Source organism: Oryctolagus cuniculus, chromosome 7 (genome assembly GCF_051225735.1).
Source record: "Oryctolagus cuniculus isolate XC-2025 breed Fujian yellow rabbit chromosome 7, ASM5122573v1, whole genome shotgun sequence".
Classification (NCBI taxonomy): Eukaryota; Metazoa; Chordata; class Mammalia; order Lagomorpha; family Leporidae; genus Oryctolagus; species Oryctolagus cuniculus.
Genome location: NC_142873.1, coordinates 46,495,321 through 46,511,926, shown reverse-complemented (window position 1 = coordinate 46,511,926; position 16,606 = coordinate 46,495,321). Strand labels below are relative to the sequence as shown.

General features: G+C 45.1%; 1 protein-coding gene across 1 annotated transcript; it reads right to left on the bottom strand.

Moving 5' to 3' along the window:
- Positions 1–75: 75 nt before the first annotated feature.
- On the bottom strand, positions 76–15,906 carry RPTN (repetin). The gene is given in 8 exon segments (XM_089299383.1): positions 76–215; positions 218–343; positions 346–474; positions 477–707; positions 710–913; positions 1,009–1,363; positions 14,769–14,844; positions 15,791–15,906. Coding segments are annotated over 8 exon segments (1,377 nt in total).
- Positions 15,907–16,606: the final 700 nt, after the last annotated feature.

The window sequence follows — 16,606 nt, the reverse complement described above, 5'->3', positions numbered from 1 at the left end:
TTCCCCAGCCTGTGACTGGCTGTAGTGGGAACTCTGGCCCTATCTGTCCATTTGACAGTAGTGAGAGCTCTGGTCTTATCTGTCTGTCTGACCATAGTGAGAGCTCTGGCCCTGTCTGTCTGTAGTGAAGGCTCTGGCCCTGTCTATCTGACCATAGTGAGAGCTCTGGCCCTGTCTGTCTGTCTGACTGTAGTGAAGGCTCTGGCCCTGTCTATCTGACCATAGTGAGAGCTCTGGCCCTGTCTGTCTGTAGTGAAGGCTCTGGCCCTGTCTATCTGACCATAGTGAGAGCTCTGGCCCTGTCTGTCTGTCTGACTATAGTGAAGGCTCTGGCCCTGTCTATCTGACCATAGTGAGAGCTCTGGCCCTGTCTGTCTGTAGTGAAGGCTCTGGCCCTGTCTATCTGACCATAGTGAGAGCTCTGGCCCTGTCTGTCTGTCTGACTATAGTGAAGGCTCTGGTCCTGTCTATCCATCTGCCATAGTGAGGGCTCTGGCCTTTACTGTCTGTCTGGTCACATTGAGAATTGAATCTGTACCTGTATCTTTGATTATAGCCTGATTCCTTTTGGTTCCTTTGGCTGGAGCAAGAGTCTGGTCTGAGGCTCACAGATTGGTCACAGCTTTATTGTTGTCCAACCTTCTCAGACTGACCATAATGAGAATCTCGAGGTGGTTTCTCACACTGACCTAAGGCAATGATATTTTTTGTATTTTATGCTGGCCATCGCTGGATTTATGATTCAATCTTCGACCTGAGCTACAGTCTTGACCTTGCCGCCTAGACTTATCGAAGCCATAATCATTGTCTTGTCTCTTAGGCTGACCCTGGAAGGAGTCCCTGTCTTGTCTCTCAGACTGACCACGGTGGGAATCAGGCTGACTATGTAGGAGTCCCTATCTTGTTTCTCTGTCTGACCATAACAAGAATGCTGGCCCTGTCTCTCAAGCTGACCACAGTGAGAATATGTATCTTGCTTCTTTGACTGATTGTAGTGATAATCCTGGCCCTGTGTCTCAGACAAACTATAGTGAGAGTCCTTATCTTGTCTCTCTGACTGGTCATATTGGGCATCCTGACTTTGTCTTACAGATAGACTGGGAAGGGGGTTCTGCCTTTCCCCCTCATGCCTCTGACTGTGTTGTCTGCCTGTATTTCTTGGAAAATTATGATCTCGGTTTCCTTCCTGTCCCCTTTCTTGCTGGGAGGTTATATTTCTATATGACTCGTTATCGAGTTTACAATGGCAGGCTTTGGCCAATTGGAACACCAACAAGAGATATTCATGAAAATCAACTTGTCCATTTTTATTTTGATCTAAGAGATCCAAGATGTTTTCCACAGTCTCTGGGTTACTTAGTCTCTGTGAGAAGAGAAAGCAGAGAAAAATCAAATGATTTTCTGTGGATACGAAGATGCTTATTGGTATTCATGCCCCAATCCCATTCAGTCCTGGACAGATCTTCTTTGGTTGAGAAACCATTAATCTGAAGTGGCTTGATTCTTTTATTTTTATTTTTATTTGTTGACAGGCAGAGTGGACAGAGAGAGAGAGACAGAGAGAAAAGTCTTCCTTTGCTGTTGGTTCACCCTCCAATGGCCACCACGGCTGCGCGCGCTGCGGCCGGCGCACCACGCTGATCCGATGGCAGGAGCCAGGTGCTTCTCCTGGTCTCCCATGGTGTGCAGGGCCCAAGCACTTGGGCCATCCTCCACTGTACTCCCTGGCCACATCAGAGAGCTGGCCTGGAAGAGGAGCAACCGGAACAGAATCCGGCGCCCTGACCGGGACTAGAACCTGGTGTGCTGGTGCCGCAGGTGGAGGATTAGCCTAGTGAGCCACGGCGCCGGCTGTGGCTTGATTCTAGTCTTTGATCAGCTGATTCAAAACATCGTCCCTTGCTGGACCAATGGGAGTATGACCACAGGGAGTAGATATACTTATTTAAAATAAGCTCCGTTAATAATTAATTTGTCATTTGAGGAAGTTATCCCATCCCATTATATGGTATATTCTAATTGTTTAACCCAGTTCCTTATCATCCTGCTGTGAGATCCTGGAAGAAGGGGAAGCTGCCTTTATTTATGTTTGCATTCCTAGTGCCTAGAGAGAGATATCTTCTATCCCCTGGTTCACTTTCCAAATGGCTACAATGGCTGGAGCTAGGCCAATCAGAAGCCAGGAGCCAGGAGATTCTTCCAGGTCTCCCACACAGGTGCAGGGGCCCAAGGACTTGGACCATCTTCTTCAGCTTTCCCAGGCAATCCAGCTGGGAGCTGGATTGGAAGTAGAGCAGCTGGGATGCAAACTGACACCTATTTGAGATGCTGGCACTGCAGGTGGCAGTTTTACCTGCTACACCACAGCTCTGGCCCCCTAGGAAAACATTTTGAACACCAGAGATAGGACATACATAGAGCTTAACATCAAAAGTCTAGATGCATGGCTGGGCCTCGATTTCCTTGAAGAGATGAGGTTTGTGTTGTCCCTAAAAGGATTCAGGTGGACAGAGGAGTAGCAGAAGAAATTCTAGGTGGGAGAAGAGAAAGACCAATAGTCCAAAGGTGAGACTGTTTTATTTTGTTTGGACTAAAGTGAGCTGATTAGTCTGACTGGATAAAAGGATATAGAGAAAAGTAGAGTTAAAAAAAACTCTGGAGCTGAAAAGCATATCTAGTCATGGCCTCTTAATTTTTTTTAAAAAAAGATTTATTTATTTTGAAAGAGAGAGAGAGGGAGAGGGAGAGACAGATCTTCAATCTGCTGGTTTACTCTTCAGATGGCCACCAGGAACCAGAAGCTTCGTCCAGGTCCCCACATCATGGCAGGGGCCTAAACACTTGATCCATCTTCTGCTGCTTTTCCTAGGCCATTAGCAGGGAGCTGGATGGGAAATGGAGCTGCTAGAACATGATCCAGTGTGCATATAGGACACCAGCTTTGCAAGCAGCAACTTTACCCACTATGCCACAATGCCAGCCTCTTGCCCTCATAATTTTACAGGTGAGGAAATTGAGATCCAGCTAGATTGAGTGACTTGTCATGGGTTCCATAGGGCTATGTCAGAAATACAGCTTTTTGTGTTTTGTTATTCTCTCTGCACCTTGCATCCTCTGCTGTTCTGGGTCTGTCATTACTAGTCAGGTCTTGCCAAGTTTCCATAAATCCTCAGAGCTGCCTCATGCTGAGATTGTCTTTCTGCTCTTGTATCTATACTTACTGCTCTTCAGGGATGTCTTTTCTCACCTATTGGAACTGAAGACCCAGAGGAGGTTTGGCTGCTCCCGTAGACAAATGGGGAGGTAGGAGTGGGTGGGTAAGGTGTACAGACATAGCTGTCATGACAGAGAATAGGAATGCTATGGCCCCTTTCTGTTGGCATTTTCCTGGGGTGCCTAGCAATGATTTCTTTTGGCTAGATGGGCAAACCCATTTGCCTGATGGGGCAGTGGACAGAAAGATTATGTTCTTAGTAGTAGGATCTGCTATGTCTGCATTCATTTAACACAATACATTTTAGAGGATGGGCAGAGAATGGTGTTGATCAGCTAGTCAGTTGGTAGGTGTTTGAGTAGATGGATCCTGCAAGCACTGACATAAAAATACTTGAACTTGAAGAACTTTTTCTCTCCGGGAGATAGGATACACAGGATGCTCCTCTGTGGTTTAAACTGCTTCACAAGTGTTTATTACTGTTGTTAGTACAGTATAGATAGGTAGAGTAGAGGGAAGATAGGGAGGCTGCAAGGGCTAGAATGCAGATTTGAAGGAACAATGAGCTATTCTGGGTAATTTTGGGCAGATCACTTAACCTGACCTAGAATTTTTATATTTGTAAAGGGAAAGAATTGGAGTTTCCTTTGGCATTAGCATTCTGTGATTCTGTAATGCCAACCTTGTAGTTAGCGAAAGGTTCAAAGGTAATACTTTAACTGCTATTTTCATGAATTTGATAAAAGTCTCAGAACTTCATGCTTCTCAGTCTTTCTCTGTGGGAAATGGAGAGGGCAATAATTGGTATACTATTACTTCACTAACAATTTCAGTTGCATCATGACCTATGCTATTTTTGTTTATTTTCAATGTTTTTGTGCTGCTTTTAATGTAGTCATGCTTGAGTATGGCCTTGTTGTTTCTAAGGCAAGGATTTTTCTCTCTTTTTTTTAAAAAAAGATTTATTTATTTGAAAAGTCATAGTTACAGAGAGAGGGAGATGGAGAGAGAGAGGAAGAGAGAGAGGGAGAGAGAGAGAGAGAGAGAACTCTTCCATTCGTTGGTTCACTTCCCAGATGGCTACAGTAATCAGCCTCTGGGCCAGGCCAAAGCCAGGAGCCGGGAGCCCAGAGCTTCATCTGGGTCTCCCACATAGGTGGCAGGTGCTCAAACTGCTTTTTCCAGGCCATTAGCAGGGAGTTGGATCAGAAGTAGAGCAACTGGGATATGAACTGGCTCCTATATAGGATGCCAATGTCACAGGTAGTGGCTTTACGATTACACCACAATGCCAGCTCTGCAAAGCATTTTTATAAAAGATTTGTTTATTTGAAAGGCAGAGTGACAGAGAGAGAGAATCTTCCATATATTGGTTCACTCCCCAAATAACCACAACAGCTGGGGCTGAGCCAGGCTGAAGCCAGGAGCCAGGAGCCAGGAGCCAGGTGCCAGGAACTCCATCTGGGTCTCCCATGTGGGTAACAGGGTTACAGTACTTGGGCCATCTTTCACTGTTTCTCAGGTGGATGAGTAGGGAGCTGGATCAGAAGTGGAGCAGTTGGGACTTGAACCAATCCTCATATGAGATGCTGGAATCACAAGTGGTGGCTCAACGCTCTGTACCACAACACTGCTCCCAGGCAAAGCATTTTAAAGCTACAATCTAGTGAGGTCTTATTGTATTTCAGATTCTATGTTTAACATTTTATTTTGTGCTATTTTGTTTAATTCTTGGAACAGCGCCATTGAGGCAGAAAGGATTATTTTCATTTTCAAACAAGGAAACGGAAGTCAGAGAATGATAAATAACTTCTCATGGTCACACAGCTTGCAGTGGGCTGAACCCACATCTTCCTGATTCCAAAGCCTTTATTTGTAACCCTTGTGTAATTCCACCTCTTTTGGGACAGAACAGGTGATTGCCGACTGCTGCTTGAGAAATAGTTTTCCATACAGACTGAAGTGAGTAAGAACAAAGTAACTTCCTAATGACACACTATGAAGGGAATCAGCCTTGAAATGAGAACCTCCTAGTGCTTAACCATTCAAATAGTTTTTATTTTCTTACGTTTCTTCAGCACCTAAATAGTTCCCATACTGATGAACCATTTGGGGAGGCAAGACAAATGCTTATAAAAACAAAACCTAGAAACAGAAAAACTACCATCTGTTGTAATTGATAGCTCTGGGATTGCTTTGGAATGAGGTTAAGTTCTGCCTGCCCATTTGATGTAGTTCTCGACCTTATTGCAAGCTTTGCTGTTCATTCCCCTTGGGATGAAGATATGCTCAGTGGTTGGGACAGGTACTATTTTTGAATTAATGTAGTTTTTCTGGGAGTTTCCTCATTGTATTTTGGCCAACTCATTAAGGATGATTATTGTGAACCTTTCTTCTTCTTCTCTTTTGTTGAGATGTTGTGTATGTATTTAGAGAGATGAAACCCACAGGATCCATAGGATGGCAATTTGTACTACAAAGGAAGCCCCTTTGTACTGCTGGGATGCAGGTGGATAAATTGCAGATAGGGCAAGTGAGCACCTCCTGGAGAGAAGTGGGACTAATTAATAGACATAAAAACCATTGAGATTTCTTAAAAGGTCACATTATCACCTGCACAAGTAAGTTCCTACTTGAAAATCTTCCTTTGCAGGTGAATTATCCTCCTGTTAATTATAGGCCATTTCGGTATTAATGACATCTGTGGGAGTCAGTGGTTTTTTTTAGGGTAACACTGCCTCAGCAATATTTTAGCTTTGTCAGAAAATGTGTTCTGAGCCAAAGGAAGGAGACCTATATAGTTCCTGGGTGTCTAGCACACAGGATTTATTTTAAAAGGATTTATTTATTTACTTACTTGACATGCAGAATTACAGAGACAGGAGAACATACATACACACACATATACACACACACAGGGGAGAGGAGGATAGGGGAAGAGAGGGAGGGGGAGAGAGAGAGAGAGAGAGAATCGTTCACTGATCCCAAATAACTGCCATGATCAGGACTAGGCTAGGCCAAAGCCAAGAGCATGGAGCTCCATCCAGGTCTCCCACATGGGTGGTAGGGGCCCAAGGACTTGGGCCATCTTCCTCTGCTTTCCCAGGCACATTAGCAGGGCAGCCAAGATTCAAACTGGTGCTCTTATGGGATGCCAGTGTTGCAGAAGGTGGCTTAACTCGCTGTGACACAATGCCAGCCCCTAGTGCACAGGTTTTGGTCTGGAGTGGGCTCTTCATACCTAGCATGTAGACTGGCCTTTTCTTCTACTTTAGGCTTTTTGTTTTGGATTCAAGAGCCCACCATCCTTAGCATGTTTTCCCCTCAAATGAAATGAGCTAGAAAGTGTCAAAAGTCGTTGTTGAGCACAACTCATTGAATCCTAGGTAATTTCCAGAACATGGTTAATAGTGCCACTGACCAAAACAGTTGTCTTTAAAGTGATTGTGTGTGGTAGAATTTGGACTAATTAGGTCGGTCAGGTTTCTGAGTTTTTCTTCTTTTTGCTAAAGAAATTTGTTGAGATATAATGTACATACTGTATAATGCACTCATTTAGATGCAATTTTTTTTTAGAAAATTTTTTTTGACAGGTAGAGTTATAGACAGTGAGAGAGAGAGACAGAGAGAAAGGTCTTCCTTCCATTGGTTGACCCCCCCAAAATGTGCGCTATGGCTGGCGCTGCGCTGATCCGAAGCCAGGAGCCAGATGCTTCTCCTGGTCTCCCATGCGGGTGCAGGGCCCAAGCACTTGGGCCATCCTCCACTGCCCTCCCGGGCCACAGCAGAGAGCTGGACTGGAAGAGGAGCAACCAGGACTAGAACCCTGCGCTCATATGGGATGCCAGTGCCGCAGGTGGAGGATTAGCCAAGTGAGCAATTTTTTTTAAGTATTGTATAATCATTACCAAATGTAATTATAGAACATTTTTGTCCCCCCACCCAAAAGAATCTTTTGCCTGTTAGCAGTCATCCTGTTCCTCTCCTATCTTCTGGTAACCACTAATCTACTTTCTGGCATTATAAATTGATCTAACCCAGGCATTTCATACAAATGGAATTGTATAGTACTAGTGTGTGGTCAAGTTGCTTCTTTCCTTAGAATAATGTTTTCAAGGTTCATCCATGTAGTACCTTATATCAGTACTCCATTCCTTTTTATGTCTGAATAGTATTCCATCACAAGGACATACCACATCTTGTTTTTCCATTTTTCCTTTATGTATATTTGAGTTGTTTCCACTTTTTTGGCCACTATGAATAATGATGCTATGAATGTTCGCATACATTTTTGTGTGTAGATGTTCTATTTTCAGTTCTCTTGGGTTTATGCCTTGGAAATTGCTGGGTCACATGGCATATTAGTCAACTTTTTGTTACTACAACTAAAATACTTGAGAGGAGCTTCTTAGAAAAAAATTAGGTTTGTTTTGGTTTACAGTTTCTTTTTAAATTTTATTTATTTATTTTAATTTTATTTTATGGGACAGAGAGAGAGAGAAAAAGAGAGAAAAAAATTTTCCATATGCTGGTTCACTTCTGAATGCTGCAATAGGTGGAGCATGGCCAGGCTGAAGCCAGGAGTCTGGAACTCAATCTGGATCTCCCACACAGGTGGCAGGGAATCTTACTTTAGCCATCACCTGCTGCCTCCCAGAGTGTGGAATAGCAGGAAGCTGTGTCAGATGTGAAGTAGCCAGGACTAGAACTCAGGCTCTCTGATATGGGATATAGGCTTCTAAACCACTGCACCAAATGCTTGCCCCTCAGGGTACAGTTTTAGAAGTTTATAGTCCAAGATTAGATGGCCCCATCAGTCTGACACCTGATGAAGGCAGAACACGTGTGGAGGGAGGATCATATGGTGACCCAGGAAACAGGGAAGCCAGGCTTGCTTAAATAATCAATGCTGTCCTGAGAACTACTCTCCCAGGCAAGCCCCCAGTGACCTGAAGACCTCCCACTGGGCCCACCTTTTTTTTTTTTTTTTAGATGCTGTAATTAAATCAAGTTTCCACCCTTAATCCATTTTCCATGAATATTAATCCTTTAACCATTAATATAAGACTTTGGGATTTAAATGTTTGTACAAGTCAGGGAGGCAAATCCTGTTCATACCATACTACAAGGTAACTGTATGTTTAACTTTCTGAGGAACTTCCAGACTGTGTTGAGTTGTTTTTCAGAAACGTTTTGGAGAGGGATTGTTGGTTTAAAGGCCTTAGCTTGAGGATGCCAACAGGTTAAACCTGCCTGCAGGAGATGTAGCCAGGCACAGGCAAATGATGTGGAATTACTGCTGTGGCTCTGCCCTTCAGGGGTCTTGCACAACCTTATAAGTCAGCAGATACCAAAAGTCTCCAGTAGTAGGCACCTGATAATGTTTTGCTGACCAAAAGAATGAATATCTCCTGAGATAAAGCAGGAGAGGGGAAATTGAGTGGAGAAGATAAGTAAATATGCTCTGTGATATGTGAAATTTTCACTGTATTTGAGGCTTTGTTAATAATTCATCTGGGGTCCCATCAATGTTTTTAGTGCTCCCACCCCTCCACCCTGAGTGAGCTCTGTCAGGATAGGAAGAGGTGAGTTTGGGGAATCTGGTATGTGGAGGCCAATACGCAGGCATTTGCTTCTTCCCCTTTCAAGAACAGTCAGATCTGCTCTTGATTTCCCTGCAGGCTTTCCTGGCCCCTCAAATGCAAGTCTTCTCAGGGTCCTCTGTTCATTTTCTTTTATTTATTTTATTTTTTGACAGGCAGAGTGGACAGTGAGAGAGAGAGAGAGAGAGAGAGAGAGAGAGAAAGGTCTTCCTTTGCCGTTGGTTCACCCTCCAACGGCCGCCACGGCTGGCGCGCTGCGGCCGGCACACTGCGCTGATCTGATGGCAGGAGCGAGGTGCTTCTCCTGGTCTCCCATGGGGTGCAGGGCCCAAGGACTTGGGCCATCCTCCACTGCACTCCCTGGCCACAGCAGAGAGCTGGACTGGAAGAGGGGCAACTGGGACAGAATCCGGCGCCCTGACCAGGACTAAAACCTGGTGTGCCGGCGCTGCAAGGCGGAGGATTAGCCTAGTGAGCCATGGCGCTGGCCTCTCTGTTCATTTTCATTATGAACGTGGAAAAGATTTCTTCTTTGTGACTCAATTTCCCTTCTTATTTGAAAAATTAGGGAGGGTGCTAAAATGACAAAAGGATGGACAGGATTCCATCTCAGCAAGTATGTGCTCCCTGAGGAGTTCTTATTTTGGATTTAGAACTTGTTTTTAAATTGACTCTTAAGAATAAAGACAAGGATGTGTAAAAATTGTAGGTCCTTACAGAATATGGGGCAGGAGAATGGGTTTGGAATCTGAACCATTTTTTGGGTAGGCAGCCTAGGGTATGGCTGCTAGTATCTTGAACAGAAAGAACACAGGAACCACTTTCGTTTTCCCAGAAAATAGTTGAATGCTAAAGTTCCTAAACCCAACTAAGGGTTGAGGCCTGAGGATCAGCCCAGGAGTCACTGCTCTCAGTAGGGCAACTGAATGCATTTGTGATACATGCGTACAGGGAGTTCTGGATCAAGTAAGCTGAAGACTTGGCCCAGGTAGGTCAGTGCCCAGGACGTCCTTGGCAGGTGCCAATTCCAAGACTCCCACAGGAGCAGATTGCCTAGTGTCCCTGAGAAGTCTTTGCTGTGTCTCATTCACTCAGCTGTCAGGTATGGTAGGATACGGATTCAGAATTCTGAGAGAACAGGAAGACAGAAGCAGATAATCACAAAGAGCTACTGCCACGGCTTGAGTAAGGGAATAATCCTTCTGAAGCCTTTGCCAGCAAAGCATAACCAGAGTATGAGGCTGCTAGAAGATGGCTTAGGGGATTTGGTGATTATCTAGGCCTGGAGAGTGGTGCTGTCCCCAGTCCATCATGATTTATTCCCTGGTCCCATAAGTGAGGGCAGTTGCCACTTGCATGATACACCTATTTATCTTGTCCACCTAACAAACTCTTGGCATAGTCAAGAAATAAGAAGGAATAATCAGGACCTGCACTGTGGCATAGCAGGTAGAGCTGCTGCCTACTGCACTGGCATTCCATATGGGCACTGGCTCATAAACTGGCTGCTCCGCTTCCAATCCAGCTCCGTGGTAATGTGCCCAGGAAAGCAACAGAGGATGGCCCAAGTGCTTGGGCCCCTGCAACCACATGGGAGACCCAGAAGAACCTCATAGCTCCTGGCTTCAGCCCAGCCCAGCTCCAGTTGTTGCAGCCATTTGGGGAGTGATTCAGTCGATGGAAGATCTCTCCCTCTCTTTCTCTCTAACTCTGCCTTTCAAATAATTAAATCTTTAAAAAAAGGATCAAGTTATTGGAGGTCAAACGAGTTTTCTTCATTGATTGGCTGGTTCATTCCCGCATTTATTCATTTATCTCCTTGATGGATGAATGAGGACAACAGACCTCTTAGCAGAGAAAAGGATTTAGGGAAGAGATTATGGAAGAACTGTGACTAGAGTTGTGTTATGTGCAAAATTTTATCATCATCAATTCTACCCCCAGAGTGGGACTAGCCTGAACAAGCATTCTCCCTCTCTGACCACTTCTACCCCCAAAGCTTATGCCCCAAGCAGCCTCACACCTTTCTGTGTGCCTCATCTTTGACCTGGCTCAGTTACCACAACACTTTGCCATGGGAGGTCTGCCTACTCATCTTCTTTTAATCTCAATCTCTTTGTTGTGGTCACAAATATTCCACGTGGCCCCAGTTACCCTGCAGGAAAGAAATCATTAATTTCTTGCAGCATCAGAAACCGCAGCACCTTCCTGTCTCAGGAGCAGGGGAGAGGATGGCTACAGTTCAGGGCTTAGGGGAGGAAAAGTGGCAGCAGGGGGAGAGACGGGATTCTGTTGTGACTTGTTATCTGGGCTGGACTAAGTCTGTAGAAGCCTGGGTGCCTATGTGTATCTTGTCTCCATTCTTCCACGCAGCATGCCAGCCGCTCCTGCTGGTATGTAACAGGAGACACTGGCAGTCCCCTCATGGGGTGTTCTGAAACCTGGCTCTGTGTCGCAAGGAGGTGGGCTGGTGAAGGTGAGTGCAGGGAGAGTCCTTGTCATCTGAAAGGACCAAAGCCCTTGCAACTAAGGCCTCTCAGTTTCCCTAAAATAGTTTCAAGCATCCAGAGCTTTCTTATCTTTGAGAAGAGAAAAAATCAGTCTCATGGAAGACAGTGTGATTTTTATAAGATCTCAAAGGATTACATAAGAAGACAATAGCAGAGCTGTGGGCAGTCCAGACTTCCTTACTTTAGTATATGACACAGGGTCTTTAGTGTTCCACAGTTCTATGTTCTGTTCTTTTTTTCACATTAGAAATCCAATCCAAGGTAGAGAGATCCAGTGTGGAAGGGTCAAGCAGATCTGCATGGGAATCCAGTTCTGCTTAGCAGTGTTCTAGAAATTAAATGAGCTCAAATGCCTGGCACAAGGGAGCAGCAGTCAGGGTGTGCTCTCTTTTTCTTCCGAGATGGCCTAGCTGTTGTTAACTTTCTGGAAAGTCATGTGGGATCAAATGTCCTGACTGTCTTGGGCATACCGCTGAGTTTATTTAGGCTTCGATTTGTAGCGTGTGTCAGGAGCTCAAGTTCTTTATGACCAGAGATTAATTAGTATTATGATTTAATACAGTAGCCACCTAGGATGGTGAGTTGCTGCCCTGAACCACTTGAAAAACAAAAAAGGAATTTTTTGAAGGCTTTAATTTGAGTCTTGAGGATGTGAACTATGGAGAAACCTTTTTTTTTTAAATAAAATTTGTTTTAAGCTACACTCTCACCTTTGCCATAACCTAGCCCTTCCCAATGCATCAGGATCACCATCTAGCATCAGGGTAATGCTCTTGTCAAAGCTTTCTGGAAAGCAATGAATCTTGAGTAGGTAGAGGTGTGCAATTTCCACAATGGAGGGACCAGAAATGGAGGAGGGGAAGGACAAAGGGAAACCAAGGCAGATTGTTTCAGTTGTTTGTTCAGTGGTGATTGTGATTTTTGGGTGACCATCTCTTTGTTCAGGAAAGTGGCAGGAAAGTGACAGGGATTTCATTTCTGGACAAGTACAAAATAACACATTTGGTAGGTAGGGAATACTTGTAGTGTGAAGTACTTGAATTGCACTGTCCGAGAGATAAGCTGGATCTAGAATCAGAACTACATTCCATTCCTGGTTCTGCAAACTGTCATTAAACAGGAAGGTCTCATTCTGATATCGAGCTGGGAGGACTGATAGAAGTGTTTCAGATGTGGTAGACTTAAGTAGGTGTTTGCCAAGTTTGCCATCACTGTGTGCTGATTCAGCTGCAACTGAATCAGTCGGTTGTCCAGACTCACAGTTTCATCTGTCACCAGGCCGTGCCTTATTGTACGGTGGCCCTGTCCTAGACACATGTAGGCAGCTTCAACTTTAGATGGATTCCTTCCTAGGAAGAATTAGCTTTTTGCTTGGTTTTGTTATTGGATCTTGGTCTCGTGTTAGTGTCTCTGTGCCTCAGTCCTCCTAGAACGCATGAAGTGTTGCTCATAGGGACAGGCAAATGTTTTTGCTCTAGGCTTATCTCAATAGATCCAATATCACCTTTTCTGTTCCTGTCAGCAATCCACCTTTCGGTTGTAAACATATGTGACACTGGCATTTACAGGGTCTCTTATCTGTGTCACAGCACAAAGTTGTCAAACAATAAAGTGCTTAGAAGTCTTCTGGCAGATAGGAGGCACTCAAACGTGTTAGGCATCTCCAATATTTTGCTCTATGTGGCAGTCTTATCATGAAGCTTAACACAGGATCACATACTATGTATAAGAGATTATAGTTATTATCGTTTCTAAAGCCAACCTGAGTTAGCCACATGAAACAGTGTGTGGGCTCTGAGCTGTCCTCCATAGCCAACAGAAGGGGCCCAGTAATTTCTGCATTGCTTCATGAGGATGTGCTTCAGAGCATACATCCATTTGCAAGACTCCTGGCTGTGTCTTCTGTATTTTTATCATGTCTGGGCTGCACTTGGCTGTTGGCTCACCTTTCCTCCCTGCTGAAAGGGGGGGGGCTTTCCAAGGGCTCTGTCTCCATTTCCCAAAGCAGGAAATAATTGGAAAATTTTAGACAAAGGTAGCTAGGAAATGATGATAAAGGATTTCTTACCTCAAGGCCTTGGCACTTTCTGTTCCCACTGCCTGGAATGCTGTTCCCTCAGATAATTACAGGGGTTAATTCTTCATCATTCAGACTTCTACGGAAATGCTGCATTATTGGCAAAATCTTCCAGGCCACCCTATAAAAATGGAAAACTCCTTCCACAAGTTGTCAGTTTCTGACTCCATTCCCTTACTCTGCTGTATGTTTCATCTCAGTGCTTATCATCATCTCCTGGTTTGCTGCACATTTCCTTCTTTATTGTCTGTCCCCAAGTAGTGAGTAAGCACACTGTAGCCTTGGTGTCTAGAAGAGTACTCACCAGGATGGGCAAATGCTTATTGAGGGGGCTGTATGGTCAGCTTAGGTCTTTTCATTTGGAAAGGATGATAGCAGGGAAGGGATTAACTGACAGATGGGAGGATCAAGATATTATTATATCAATATAGCTATACCCATGAATACCTAAAATATTAGAATAAAGACATTCACATTCCTTTAAGACTAGAGAAATGCAAGCTAAGAAAAGAAAATGAGTTTTTTTTCCCCCATAACAGGCCATAAATTGGGGGAGGGGAATTCTTCACTCTAAGAGGTGATGGCACTTAAAAACTAAGAATCCATTCAGAGAGTTCTGGAAACTGTGGGTGCTATTCCTAGCCATTTGGCACTGGTACCACAGCTCTCCTCCTGGGGCCTCTGTTAGAGGCAGGCTCTAGGGTGAAAACACACAGTGATCGTTGCTGATTGGCTATTTTGGATGTCTCTATGTGCCGGGTCATGAGAGAGACAGAAGTCATAGGGCAAGGAGCAGGGGTAAACAGGAGGGATGGAGGGTTGGAAAGAGTCAGGGTAGAGAATAAGAGAAAGACATTTCCATGAGTCTTCAGGAGTGGGAGACATGGGAAGAAATCCTGGAAGAAGCATTTATGTTTGAAAAGTTTGGGGGAACGACTATTGACCTTGGATTGGAGAAGTTCATTCATTTCATGATTTATTCATCTTACAAGTGTTTGTTAATAGCCTACTATGCGCCGGCGCCATGGCTCAATAGGCTAATCCTCCGCCTTGCGGCGCCAGCACACCGGGTTCTAGTCCTGGTCAGGGCGCCGGATTCTGTCCCGGTTGCCCCTCTTCCAGGCCAGCTCTCTGCTATGGCCCGGGAGTGCAGTGGAGGATGGCCCAAGTCCTTGGGCCCTGCACCCCATGGGAGACCAGGAGAAGCACCTGGCTCCTGGCTCTGGATCAGCATGATGCGCTGGCCGCAGTGTGCCGGCCGCGGCGGCCATTGGAAGGTGAACCAACAGCAAAAGGAAGACCTTTCTCTCTGTCTCTCTCTCACTGTCCACTCTGCCTGTCACAAATTAAAAAAAATAGCTTACTATGCATAAAGTACTGGTACTGTTCTTGGCACGGAGGTTACCGTAGTGAAATTCTGCTCTATGACACCTCTGCATTCTAGGGTGGAGAGACAAATAAAACAAGTAAGTAGCATATGTAGTATCAGTGTCAGGTGATCTGGTGAGAAATGATTAGGGGAAGGGATAGAAGTCCTTGTATGGTGGAATGAGGGCAGGGATGGTTGTGATTTATAATTGGTGGCTGGGGAAGGTGACATTTGATAAGAGGTGAAGTTTTCTCTTGGCCACAACTGGTGAGCTCGTGGATTCTCAGAGGCTTGGGTACTCATGTTAACCGTATCCGTCTGAGCCTTGTTTCCTTCCCTGTCTCAGGTTCACCAGTTTACTCAGTGAGCATGAGGCACTGGGGACACACCACGAACAAGACAAACAGGATGCATGCCTTTGTGGACTCTTCCATCTGGGAAGGAAGTAGGTAAATGGCTCCCCAGCAGTGTGAGGACTGCTGTGCTGGCACATTTGCAGGCTGCTGTGGAGCTCAGAGCAAGGCATCCTCCTGTCTATAGGGAGCTCAGGGAAGGCTTCCTAGCTGAGACTGAGCCCGAGTTGGGAGTTTTGTGTTTTCTTCATTTCCAGTCCTCTGTCCTTATCTTCTGTACACTCTTTTCTTTATTAAGTATCTCCCCACTTTTTGAGTCCGTCCCCATATCACATTTCTTGTTGTATTAGGCATCCTTCATGATTCATTCTTCCCTGTCTTCTTCTCAGTTTAATGGAGATTATAGGTGTTGCTGCCCATATGCTCATAAGAACTCAGGAGTGCTACAGAGGATTAATGGCATTTTAGGATTAAGGACATGATGACAGTTTAAAGGTTTTTAGCTCCTCCTAAACTGGAAGATCTACTGACACAATGCATTGCTAAACCTCTCAGATTTCCCTAAGGCAATAGTTCTGTTTCTCCTTGGGCCCATGCTGGCTGCTGTTCAGGAAATCTGGGAACAGTTGCTTTGGGTACTAAGTCCCTGTTACTTGGACCCCACCTCTTGCCCTCCTCATGGGGCTTTGTGACGACAGAGCTCAGGTATGTGGCACTTGATGAAGTTGCAAGGGATATGACAGGTGCCAGGGCAGTTTGCTGATCGCCCATCACAGCCATGGTGGGATGTGCTGTAGACTTCACTGACCTCACTGCGCTGCATCCCTCACTGAGCTGGGTAGGCACCAAGGGCCATGGCAACAGGAGAACTTTCTTTATCTGTGTCATCATAATCTGACCTGTCACTGATCTCACACTCCATGTCCCCTGAAACCTCACCTTCTTTGGTTAAAATGGTCTCTTTGCTGAGCCCCAGACCCATTTCTACACCTCCACTCTGGTGGTAAGTCCCCTTGGAAATGTGTTTCATTTTCTTCTCAAGCTCTTCAAATCTACCCACCCTTCAGCATCCACTTGCAGCAGCAGACAAACTTTGAGTCCTTTTTTGCTCTCTCCCTGAGCACGGGTAGCACATTTTATCTTTTATAGCACTTTGGTTCCAAGTGACAACTGCCATTGCAGAGAATCCTCAAGCTGGAGTAGCCCAGCACTGCCTCACTCTCCTCCAGTGGTTTTCAAACTGTAATCCTTGGCACCTTTTGGGGCTGAGGTGAAGGGGCCTGGTGGGTAGGACTCTGCCACTTACAGTCATTCGACTACTGCTTTTCTTTTTAAAACATCTTAATTTGCTTTGGAAATAGGTATCTGCAGTATCTATCAAGTTTTTTTGTGATGTGGAAAAGGAGGCTGATGTGGGGAACATCTGGCCCATGGACCCCATGAAATCATTTGGTCTGGCCCTGCAAAGGCAGCCACAGGC